We start from the raw sequence: 12,926 nt of genomic DNA, 5'->3' as shown, positions 1-12,926 counted from the left end.
TCCATATTTTATTGAGTGTCATGTTAATCAAAAGCCATTTTATAGAAAATCTTGTCTTTATTTATGAAATTATTCTGCCTTTTAAATAGACTGTTGTCAGAGATACTCCTCTTTCCTGTGGAGTTGAGATAAAAAGTTGGTTTCTGCTGTTTTGGGATGTGCCATTTCAAAATGTCAGTGGCAAAAGAGCCGCCAGAGAGTTTGGTACACCTCACCAACCCCTTCTGTTCATGAAGAGCTATGATTTAAGTTAATGTTCACAAATTTGGGAAGCGTGCAGCGAGTGGAGTAGTAATGCCTGAAATTCTCTTTTGGCATAAAATCAACACTCTTTGTAAGTAAGCTCCAATGCATATTGAACATCTAGTAAAATGCTATAGAACAACTGACTTTACATTAATGGGATTAAAAAACCTGTTCCTCTTGACTATGTCCTATATGGTAAAATAATGATATCCTTTTCTGTCTAATAACATCTATCTTGGGACTTTATTTGCTCCTATGAAGATAATTCAATGCCCTGTGGTCTTAAATGTTTTTATAACACAACACCGATTATTACAAAGGTGAAAGGAAGGTCTGTGAATAGACTGCCAGTGAATGGGAATGATTAGCAGAGCAATTAATGCTGGAGGGATTCCCCTCTACACTCTCATTCCGAGTGAATCACCCTACAAACATGATGTTCTGTTGTACCTTTAGTTCATCCTTGCTTTGGAAGTTGTCCAGTAAGTGCTGGAAATGAGTGTCTGACATCTGACGAAGCAAAGATAAAAGGCAGGAGACATATTCTCCCTGTTGACCAAATGAGAAACTATTTCATTCAGACAATCTGAAATTTCATAAATATGGAACTCAACCTGGGGTAAGGTATAAAGGGAGGGGTCTGAAATGGCCCCAATGCCTATGAGAGGAAAGCTGACATGCACAGAGATTAAAAATACTGCGTGTTAACAGCTCCCGAATTACTGTTAATACATAGGGATACACCTCTTAGAAGCACCTCCAAGGTCTTTTAACCAATCTTGTAGTTCAAACAAAAATAATTAAAAATTATTAATACAGACATTAATGAATTGCCCTCCAAGCATGCAAGTTTTGACAATCACCTTTTTCAGTTACTTAACATACCATGTCTATCACCGGTGTGACTGCAGCTCACACAGACACACCAGGAATTATTTAAACTATTTGTCTCAGGTACTCAAAACAGTATAGCGATGACAGCATGGGATCAGTATGGGCTACAGAAGGTGTCTGGAATCTTGTAAATATTTGGCTTATTATGTGCTGTCATAGCTACAGTACTAACAGTATTCCAGTAAGATATTCTGAATATCATTTGGGTAAGCCTACGTGAGCTACAATTACATTTCCGGCCTGCAAAGCAGATGCACCCTAACCAGTTACCACAGTATCCCAAAGTGTTTTCCAAAGATGGGCTCCCCCATTTTACATATCTGAAAGCAAAGCACAGAGAAGTTAAGCAATCTGTCCACGATAACAAGCAAGGCAGTGCCAAGAACGTAAGGACTGTGTCTTTTGACTGCCAGTCCCTTGCACAACACTGTTTTTTTTCTGTGACAATAAGCAAGTAATTTGGAAAATATACAAACTACTATCTAAGCAGTATCTAATAAGATTCCACAAACACGATGCTGTGAAATTTAAATTCAGGAACAAATATAAAGGGATTTTATGCTTGGGACTGTCCATTCCTTTTTTTTTTTTTTTTTTTTTTTTCCTAATTGGCTCAAGCACCTACCCAGAAGCTTTGACATAGGTTGTTCCAATAAACTTTACAGTGCTGAACTTCATTAGGAAAAAAGGTGTGCTCTAAAGTGTGAGGTGGCATGTGATAAATAACAGTAAGTCAGATGGTAGGAGTAAAAGGAAATCGAGATGTTAGTGGACATGTTAAAGGCGCAAGCTAGTACCTTTCTTGTTTTGTATCAAAGAACATGTCTCAAAACTACTAAATGCCTTGTTCTTTATTAGGATTCTACCATTTGTTACTTTAACTGGGCTAACACGGAGAGATACAATCTTTCCTCTTGTGTGAGAAGTGTACCTTGGTGTACATCTGCCCCCAGCAGTGTCTGAGGTTTCAGCCATTTGGTAAGAAAGCAAGTCTAAAAAAAAGGGATGTTCTGAACAACAGCTTAACATCATACATTGTGCAAAGGCTGCACTAGAGGCTCTGACAATCAAAAATAGACTAAAATAGGCTAGAATAGAAAAGGGGCAACAATCCAGAAAAGAAGAAAGCTGAACAGCAAAAGTCTGTTCTTTTTCTCCTCTTCCATTGCCTGTCAAAGAAAAAAAATTCTTCGCCTAGGCTTATGCTGGCAGTCTGAACAAAGTGGTGGCTTTTCCCTCTTCTTCCACCAAGCTCAACAGCTCATTAGACTTAGGATCTGTTAATTTCTTTTTCAAAAGTATTTTGTGTTTCATTTGCATGAAATTATCAGTGCACCTGGACAGAAGCTATCCAAAGTGAAGGGACTTGTCCACTGAGAATGACAGTATTCTCAGTCTTAGAGATCAGAGCCTGATACTCATACAGCCCTTGGTGATCCCTATTTAGGAGTGAAGCCCTAGGCAGCTACCCAGCTAGCATATGCCTCAAGTTCTAAACAATAACTCTCAATCATCGCTGCAAGGACAAACAAGAAAATAACCTGGAAATCCACAAAGCCTCCTGAGCTCCACTGCTTGCTGCAGACCTTGCTACTGCACAGAGGAAGGAATGGATTTGTGGTTTATTAAGGTAAAGAGACAAAGCCCTGGGCATTCATGCAGCAGAGATGATAATGAGGTGCCGGTGGTGGTGAGGGACTGAACCAAAGGTTAAAGAAGCAGGAAATAGAAACTGATTGTTAGTTACTAACAGTGATTTCTGCTGTGCACTGCGGGCAACGCTGCCCTCTTACCGCCTCCTGAGACTGCGATTTACTCATGATTGTAAGCAGAGTTTGTAAAAGCACATCCAGGAGGCTCTCCACCATCATCTCCACCTCCTCCACGACATCTCCCTCCTACAGTAAGTAGTGAGCAAACAGACAGTTAGAAACTGCAGAGAACGGAATTGGCAAAGACAATTCTGCTGAGTGTGCCATACCACAAATACTCGTTTGGCTAGAGAGCTCCGTAATGAAGGTTCAGAGAAGTACAATCAAATTCATCATTGGTACCAGACACTGTTGTGATGCCAGTGTGTGTGTTACCTCCTCAGTCTCTGATGGAAACATTCAGGGTCACAGCCATAAAGGTAAATCTATAATCAAAGGTCTGCATACGCTCTAGAACACAATGGGATCGAATTATGTTCAGGAACCTTTATTCTGTCACAGCATTATTTTAGCTTATTACCATGATACCTTTCATCTCATTCCTTTCACACCAAACTGTAACTTGTAATTAGAAATACTCATTGGTATGAATTATATTTAGCACCATTAGCTTCCTCCTTTAGTCAGGTGTGGAAACTTCACCACCCTCTGCTTGTGAGCATTGCTTTAAATGATCAAGTTACCATTTGAGATCAGAGTATTATGATCATCAAAGTTGGGTGTTTAAACTCAGCAGCAGTTTCCAGAAGTAAGTGTGATTTCATTGATTGGATAATTTTAGAGTAGTCTCTTAACATGAATCACAAATGCTAGTTACTGTCTCTTGCAGAACTGCAAGTCCTAGAGCTGTGTAGAGCTTTTGAACTCCACTGACACCTAAGTTCTGGGCTTGGATGAAGAAAATTAAACAGTGTCAAACCTGCTAAATGTGTATGCTTTCCTTCCCTCCTAACAGCAAGAACACCATGTATTCAGAATGGTCTGAGTCACACACACAAAAGCAGACCCTCATTTCAGATGTTCTGCTGACAGAAAGTTAGCAGACTTTCTTTTTAAAAGGATCTTCGAAAAACTTGTATTAACCTATAAAAATCCCTCAGTCTTCATTTTACTAAATCAGTGGTGCCATTGAAAGAAAAAAAAAAAAATCAAGCAGCAGATTACCAAAGAGCTGGTCTTGATTATGGAGAAGATACTACTGAGGATCCCAGAGCAGATAAGTAGCTCCTTCTGCTGTCGTAAGTGAAGGTGAATGTGGTGAAGAACTACAGGTAGCAGGATACGCCGGGACTCTGAAAGAAGGAAAATCAGATCACGGTTCTTCCAAAAGAGACTTAAATTTCAACCATCCCAATCAGCAGCCTTTTGGTATCCAAACGAGCCTACTGACATACAGCATGTTTGATTAATTGGTGCAACTTCTACTGTACAGGTTGCCGTACACCACACTTCCAAGAACTCTAATGAATTAATAGTGTTTCAAAAGTTCATAAACGCAGTATACATGATGTTCTCAATAGTGATACAGCTTGGAAACAACAGTTGTGAACTGATTCTTTCTAATGTTGATTTCCTTTGTGCAAACCCTGCCTCACTTCATGTTTCTTTCTAGCTCTATTATCACAGCTAATAGAGCTTCTCCGATATATACCTCTTGGAAACTGGCTAATTCTTCTCTTTTAGCTGGCTTACAAACTTTAATCTTATTAAAGAAGAAAGAGCAGGTAGCAGCTGCAGAAAACTGTGGCCAAAACAGGAAAAAAAAAAGATGCAGGGGAAAAATTGGCAAGATGTCAGCAAATAGACTGATAGGAGAGAGAAAAGGAAAACAAGTCATCATCATATGGGAGGCTAGAAAAAGAGAATGTATCTTCCTTTAATTGCAAGACCTTAAGAGTAGGTAGGGTGGGAAGCCAAAAGATACCTTTGGAAACTTGATTCATCTTCGCAGGGGGAGACAGGACATGGAAGAGATTGTTGATCTGGGAGTATCGGGTCATGCTTCCATGGGAAGGAATAGGATCGGGGTCTACCATTATGTTGGGTGGAAAATGTGGCATCTATAGAGTCATAGCTGCCTTGCAATGCTGAAGCTTTCTTTCTGATTTTTGATGTTGCAGTGAGTTGTCATGGTGCTATGCAGCAGCTAAAAGCATCATTAGTTGCCAGTTTCATTGTAAAGGACAAATGAAGGTTAATGGGAAGGACTATAGCCCTGGACCCTGCAGGTGAAGTTACACCTGGCTTTATTGAGAGGACAGAAGAGGAGGTTATGCCCATGAACTGGCACCCACAAAGACAAATATTTTTATCAATAGGTTCAAAACACTATAATTAGATAAAATTCACTACCTGTTTCACAGCCACTTTGGATTAATCTTCTCATTCTCTGCACTCTCATTTTTTGATGAATTTAAAATTTAAGGGAAAAAAGTGTTTCTAACCGATTACAAGGGTCATTTAAACATGATTCTGTGTTGTTATCATTCTCACCTTGCACTGAGTAGAATAATTTGAGTGCACTAACTTGAGATCCTCACTACAGGGAAGATAAGCCCAGTGGTGCCTTTTATCTTACGCTATTGCCTTCATAACTTCTGTCATTCAGACCTTTATATATGAAATAAACTCACAATCTTCAGCCCTTCTTCATTCAATTAATTCTTAAAGAATTACTAGTATATTGAGCTAAATAAATATTAAAGTTATAATGTAAAGATTTAAAAGAATGTGGTGGGTTTCTCACATAACTTTTTCTCCCTGTTTCTCTTTCTCACGAGAATAAGCTTGCTGGAAAGGAGGTTATCTTCCTATCCATGACAACAACAGAAGAGTAATACAAAGTATCAAGTGACATTTGGCAGTTTTAATAATTGACTTGATTTGTTAATGTACATATTTTTATCAACCTTTAGTAACTACAGTTTATCCATGATGGATTTATAAACATTTTCTACCATAGGGAAGCTTACAAAGCACTCACAGTGAATACGTGTAACTGATGCTGCCAAGAGAAATAATTACCAAGATTATTGGCATTCAGCAGTGAATTGTTTGCAACAAAGCAACTGCAAAATAAACACAACCTGCTCCTACTCTTAGTTAGCAGCAAGACTTAGCCTCAGATACCGCTGTCTTACCTGAGAAAGAGAACAGGCGGCTGTCGACAGTGCGCGCGATAGACTGTAGCTTAACAACATCCATTGACTGCCCGATGTGCACTGTACTGGGCATGCTGCCCAGGGTGCCCCTCACGAACTCCGCCACTTCCTGCACAGTGAACATCTGCAACAGCTCATCAAAGATAGCGGGGAAGGAGTTCAGCAAAGCAGCCTGAAAAAAGTACATGAAGGAACTGAAAATTTTGAATTCTGTAACTGAAGCTAAATGTAGTGAAATAGAAACAACAGTAAAACTGAATTAAGGGTCTGCAAAAAGCTACTAAATAGCACACTATGGCTGGTGTTAATGGTTTGCAATACCTGAAGTTCACTGTGAACAAATTACACGTAGTATATAAAAATCAAGCGCTGCTGCAATACTAAGTCTTAGGATAAGCCGAGCACGTATGTACAGTAGAGCTTCAAAAGGCTGTATTTTAGGACACAGCTTATAAAACAGAAAAAAATGAGGTACCAGAGAACAGAAAATAGTCCATTTCTGTTGATTTACTTTTTTCAATAAATATAAAACTTGCTTCTCATTAGAGTGTTCCATACCAATTTTTTGTACTGAGCAAAAACCTAAGACAGCTCAAACTCTTCAGAAAATATTCTGAAGAACATGTTGACAGACCCTTAACCATAGCAGCACTGTCATGTGACATTACAGTATTGCTGCAACAGGGGTGGGGTGCGATATGTGAAAGAGGTATCACATCATGCAAGTAAGTGTGCATGTGTTTCTTCCAATAATGATATTTCCAGTAAGCTGGAGCTATCCGTGAAGGTGTTTCTTAAAGTGCAGAAACAATAACAGCACAACAACAACAACAAAATATCAAACTCTTCATTGCTTATTTCACACTTTTGCAATTAATTTCTTCATAACAGTAGAAAATTCCATGCATCGCCCTATCCTCAAGTTCTACAGCCTTGGTGTCATACCTAACAACTGCCACACACCTCTCATGTTTTAAAATTCTTCTCTTTCTTCCTCTGCATCCTTCCTACCCAAGGTCCATACTTGTTTCCTCACTGTAACTACTGAAACTCCTAGATGGCTGCTTTCTTGAACTGCTGCACAGCCTAGTTGTGATTCAGCTGCCTCGCTCCCAGCCTCGGCCCCCCACCACGCACACTTCCCTCCTTGCTGTTTCCACCTCCCTTGTCTGAACCTCTCCACACAAACCACACTGATTTCCTGCAGTTCAGATTTACCAGACTTCATTGCAGATCTCTGTTCAGCTTTGCCCTTCCCGAGTCTCACCACCTATTGGTCTTTTCTTCTATTCTGCAAGTTCTCCTTTTCCTCACACATTTTTTTGTTTTCTCATTGCACAAACATTTCTGTACCTGTCCCATGCTGGCTCTAACACTTCGTATGCCTCTCCTAATCCCACATATTATACAGCTTCCTTCTGTGCCCAGCCTTTCCTCAAAGTATCTTTTCCTTCAAACAACAGTGGTATCTATTTAATAGTCTTTGAGCAAAGCCTAAGTTATTTTTACAACTAACACTGTAGAGTCCATTAGATTATTCTGAATATAAATTTACCTCTTTCTTCTTCGCGCTTGTTATCTCTCTCAACATCTTGTCTCGTTACAATCAATTCAAATTACACAAAACCCCACATTGCCTCCTGGGTGTTGTCACCTATTTGTTGCTACATACATACAATATGCTAACAAAATAAAAAAAAATAGGCATCATTTAAAGAGCTCATGGTACTCTTGGAAGGCTGTAACAGCCACAAATCCAGTCATCATCTTTATCTTTGGGATAATATGAGTGAAATTACAACACTGGCCCAAGAAATCCTTATAGGAGTTTTCCTAAACTTACTTCTAAATACTGCTATAAAGCAGAAGGATTTCTGTGGTGATTTAGGGTATCCAGTAGCAATCTAAGGATGCGCACGGGATCTCTTCAGGAAGCCTTGGAGCTGTTCTTGAGGAACAGCTACATTGTTTCATCAGTTCCTTGAAGGGCCCTTTTTTGTACAACAACCTAAAATATGCTGGAACATTACTCCTGTCAAACTAATTGCCTGGAAGGAAGGACATAATCAGTTTTAATCTCATTGCTGGAAAGCACTATATTGAGATCTCTCTAATATCCTGGGTAAGAGGACAAGTGTTAAGAGAATTATGTTTGCTAGGGCCTCAAGCATTTCTGTAGATATTTAACAGCTGTCCAGGTTTCTAGAACTAGTATATAATCTCCTTGGCTCTCCTGAACAATTTGACATATATAATCTTGTATACACCCTCGGTACTGTCTTTTCAGTGTGTGGACGCCATAAACTGTTCCATTAATTACTGAAATATTCCACATTTCCTAGTTTTCAAGTAACAGCCACTTAAACATTAAATTCCAGTTTATATGCAGGAAAAGAGTGTTTGGGGTAGGGAAAAGGGATTCACTGGGAACATCCATGATGAAATACTTGTGCAGTTCTGGGGATCATTACTTACAGAATTAAATGACGGCCTTGAAATACCACCACATTTTTGTGGGGCACATGTCCCAGCTCCGCTCGCCTGCCCTCCAGGCTGAGAGGCCTATGGGGCAATTGGGATCAAGGGGCAAACAGAGTGGCAAGGGGGAAACAAAAAGTAAACTTTTCAAAGATTAAACAAGGTCAGGCTTTACAAATCACAAAAGTCCAAAGTAAGAAATACCATAGTGAGAGAAAGGAGGGAGGGGGGAAAAAAAAAGAGACAAAGAGAAAAAAGGAAAATAATCCCATCCTCAAATCTAGTCTCCCTCTGTATTTGTGATCAACACAACCGAAAAACAAAGAACCCTAAACAGCCTGCACTCATAAGATGCTGTTTCAACTCACTGTCACTCTGCCTGCAAAATTCTGTGCACTGGTTTCTCATGTTCCTGGCTCATCTTATTATACCCACTAATGGGTGATTAAATAGAAGATTAGAGCAGCTGTTCTCAAAATCTTTCAGAGCAGCTTCTTAAGAAAGAGATCACATTGCTGGCAGCTTCCCTAACCAGTGGAGTCACTGTTTTGTTTCAATGTTCACGGCAATTGCTTCTTTGGCAAACTACAGTAGGTGTTCAAAACATCTGCAAATAGGAAATCAGTCATTACAAATTGCCTTCACATTACCAGGGAATTCTAGCTGGTCCATTTTGACATCCTCTGAGCTGAGGCACGCACAACACACTTGATATTACTATTTAAAGCTTTTAAACACAGAAGTATATAATTCAAAATATGAAAAAAACCTTAGCAGCATCCTTCCTCACTTTGAGGAGTATCTTAAGCCCACATGAAATCTTTGTGAAGTCATCTGGGCCATATTCAAAATAATGCATTAAACGTGAGTGTGGGTATCACAGTATGCTTGCAGTCAGGCTGCATACGATTCTGACTGTCATTTTTGAGTATGCTGGAATTAAGTTTATCTGACTGTGCGTACACCAACTGAACTTCTCTACTGTGATGTTGCTATGACCCTAAGTATTGACTTGAGCTACTACAATTAAGGATTTAAAATTTCTTGAGGCCAACTGTAAGACATATGAATGAGACTTGAAAATGCAGTTTACTTTTGTGAAGTGCAAAAATTGTATTCTCACGTGACAAGTCACTTTCCTCTTGAGAGTCCACAGTTCAGCTCACCTGTATCTGTGAAGTGGTGCAAAGCTACTGTCTAGTAACGTTAATTGGCCATGTCATTTTCCAGTATCAACAGCTTGTTAGAGGGGGAAAACTCTACTAAACTGCAGTTAATCGTCATGTGCACATATATAGTACCTGTGTGGAAAATAGCTGCCTTTTGGTTTGCCAGTTAAAGTGTAGAAAATAGCAAACCTGCGTGAAGATGAGAGTCTCAGAGCTCCTGCTGTCCAAGCTGAGCACAAATCGGATGGACTGGAAAAGCTCCTGGATGCTGGAGCGGAACTGTTCCTCCTCCATTCCACAAGTAGCTCTGGAGTAAAGGATCCGAGATTGGACAATGAACTTGAAAAGATATTCCAAGGCCTTAAGGAGCAGGAGAGGAAGGAGATTAAGATAGAGAAAAAGAGAGAAAGAAAAATAAAGGAGCTTTAAAGAGAACCAGGAGAGATTCTAGGTGCATAATAACCAAATTCTTCAGCTTTAGAAAGGAGAAAGAAAAAAACAGGTTTTGTAAGTTATATAATTCAGTTAAGAAAGAGCTACTCATAGGCAAGTCCCCATTCTCAACCAATACTCTGATACCAGTATGTCCCACTAACAAAAAAAAGTATGCATTTAAGTCAAATAGACAAATTTGAGTTACATAATTTGAGGAAAATCTTGGTGAAGATAAGAGACTTCTAGTTTTCTCATGACTTGGCACAATGACTGTGTCCGAAGAAGCTGTTCTGTTTTCAGTCCAATTTTACCTTTCATTACTTGAGTTAACGAATCTAGATTAAGACAAGTGGACTGTCAGTGGAACAGAAGGAGGGTTACCTGGGAGAAGGAGAATCTACTTTTCAATATGAACACAACAGCAAGGTTCACCTTTATTTCTGGCAATGTACACATAGAAATAAACATTTCTGGCACATGTACAAACAGAAATAAATGCAGATGCAGAAATAGAAGACAAGAGCAGCATGTGAAGCCCTCTGGCAGCCCCTAACAGTAGCAAGCAGCAGTACTGTAGTGAGTATCTTTTTACTTCGAGATGTGCTAAGTTAAAGTGTTTTTCTTTTACCATCGCACATGAAACTTGGAGAGCACCCAGCAGAGGGAGAATAACCTGCACAGAAGATGGCATTTAACACCGTTACACAACGTGTGATAGACGCTGCAGTCCTGAAGGACTGGCAAATTGGATCTTTTTGTAGTAGAATGGTAATTTGCTCTATTACATGTCTAGATTTAAGTCTGAATTTGCAACTTAAACATCTTTAACTAAAATTTTGTAAATGGCATTATTCAGAACTCCTTTTATTTGGCAGCAGTGTCAATGAAGAAAAATACATTGTTCTCTGCAGCGTTTAACAAGCTTACCCATCTATCAACAGTTCTCACAGACACCAGTAACGCAATGTCATGTTCCACATAGCAACAAGGCCTTTCTCATCATTTGGTACACACAACTGTCAACACTGAAACGTACTAAATATCAGTGACATTTAGACTTCACTCCTTCCCTTAGTGCTTAACATGATACACCATTAAAGCAGGATTAAGGGAAGACATGATGCATAGTTTTGATGATATCCTCAAAATTCAGCCCAGGAAACAAACAGGCTGGAGCTTCAGTAATCATAGTCTATACAGAAACATTAGTAATATTCCAGCATTTGCTGGAGAGTATTCTTGTCTTGCTTCACTGTTTGGAAACTGAAAGTTAATTCAAATACAAATTTTGCCCTCATCAGGTATTTCTGCATGCATAAGATGCCCCTCACTGAACCATCACACTATATGCACGAATATGCAATGTCATGCTGTAAGCTTTAGAATGCCACAGCTTTAAGGACAGAGAATGGGAATGTGAAATTCCTCATAATGCCATCACAGATTCCCAAATGCCACTGATACTTACAGCCATTTTTTTTTTCAGGAATAATGGCAACTTTGGTAATTGGGCAGTACATTATTTATACTTCTGTACTAAAACATCTCCCAGTGAAGCTTCCTTATACCAAAGAACCTCATCAGGAGATAACACTTCATAATTCTGATAGTTTCCAGACAAAGGTCAATGGGTTCACAAGAGTCAGCTCTTTAAGATCAGCACCTCTGCTGCTAACACCAAATACAGCAAGTCAAGACAACCATAATTCTAACCTGAAAGCTCATAACTTTCATGTGAAGATTATGTTTTGTAATGAATCATAGGATTTACGTATGAAAATCTATAATTCTCTGTTTAAAGTGAAATGGCAGGCTTTCAGAGACACTCCACATCCTTAGCACAGAGAGCCTAAACTCTTGCCTACACTGAACCACAAAGGCAGTTAACTGAAGAGTTCAGTGTGTTTGCAGACACACGGCTGAGATGGTAAAAACACAAGCCAAGTCTCATTAGCACAAATCAGCACTTGGACTAACTTTGACTCTTACAACTTACAATGTCACAGATATGATGCATATAGGTGCCTAAAGACATAGAAGCGCACTGAAATAAAATTCAAGCCTTCTATTATGTTTAGCATGATATAAAAATCAGTATCAAATTAAAGGAAGTTTCTTAAAAACGTAGTCTGTATGCATGTTCACACAACAGGTGAGTACACACCACTCACCGGTGACCAGCAACCTAAAGACTCATGGTACATCCCATGCAAACCTTAAATGGGCAAACAGCATCATAACCTTATTTCTTCTCAACCAAACAATCCCTAAATTCTACCAGTGGTACTCCAGGAGAGACGAGAAAAGGAGTAAGAAATGTGCACATAGATAATGCATCTCAAAGAACTGCCACTTACTAATAAGTAACCTTCCCTTCTTCTCTGAGTGACTATCCATATGCATGTTCACTCTGTGAATACAGGAACAGCACATCTCAACTTGCACAGATTACCTGGGGGCTGGTTGCAATGTCCCAGGAGAATTAAAACCATAAGACCACGATGACAAAAGCAGCATCAGTTAGAAGCTTCTATGATAACACAGGTAAAAAAGTGGATACATTTTGAATATTTCTGAAGATGACTACCATGAGGTTCAAAGAATGCAGATCACATAGGGACAATACCATACATCTCTATTTGCTGCATTGCATATAGCACTGATGAGTGGTTTGAGAGGGAAGAAAACCTTCTAGAAGTCATTCCAGCTATAGATCTTCCTCTCATCTCATAATTTTAATAGGTTTCTTTGTAATTAAAAAAAAAAAAAAAGGAGGATAGGATGGAAACAGAAAGAATGAGAAAGTTGCTGATTTCTTGAAAAGACATCTT

At 39.2% G+C, this 12,926-nt stretch overlaps 1 protein-coding gene across 1 annotated transcript in view; it reads right to left on the bottom strand.

Annotated features, from left to right (window-relative positions):
- DOCK3 (dedicator of cytokinesis 3) overlaps positions 1–12,926 on the bottom strand; it is a 209,176-nt gene that overhangs the window by 45,468 nt on the left and 150,782 nt on the right. Inside the window, exons 23-28 of the mRNA XM_068419791.1 lie at positions 9,850–10,020; positions 8,489–8,575; positions 5,993–6,185; positions 4,017–4,144; positions 2,892–3,038; positions 697–795 (exon numbers count right to left, since the gene is read on the bottom strand). Of these exons, the coding sequence (XP_068275892.1) occupies positions 697–795; positions 2,892–3,038; positions 4,017–4,144; positions 5,993–6,185; positions 8,489–8,575; positions 9,850–10,020 (825 nt within the window). The remainder of the gene's footprint in view (positions 1–696; positions 796–2,891; positions 3,039–4,016; positions 4,145–5,992; positions 6,186–8,488; positions 8,576–9,849; positions 10,021–12,926) is intronic.

This window comes from Nyctibius grandis, chromosome 29 (genome assembly GCF_013368605.1).
Source record: "Nyctibius grandis isolate bNycGra1 chromosome 29, bNycGra1.pri, whole genome shotgun sequence".
In the NCBI taxonomy this organism is placed as follows: Eukaryota; Metazoa; Chordata; class Aves; order Nyctibiiformes; family Nyctibiidae; genus Nyctibius; species Nyctibius grandis.
Note: the sequence above shows the minus strand (reverse complement) of the source record. Positions and strands in the feature narration are given on the sequence as shown.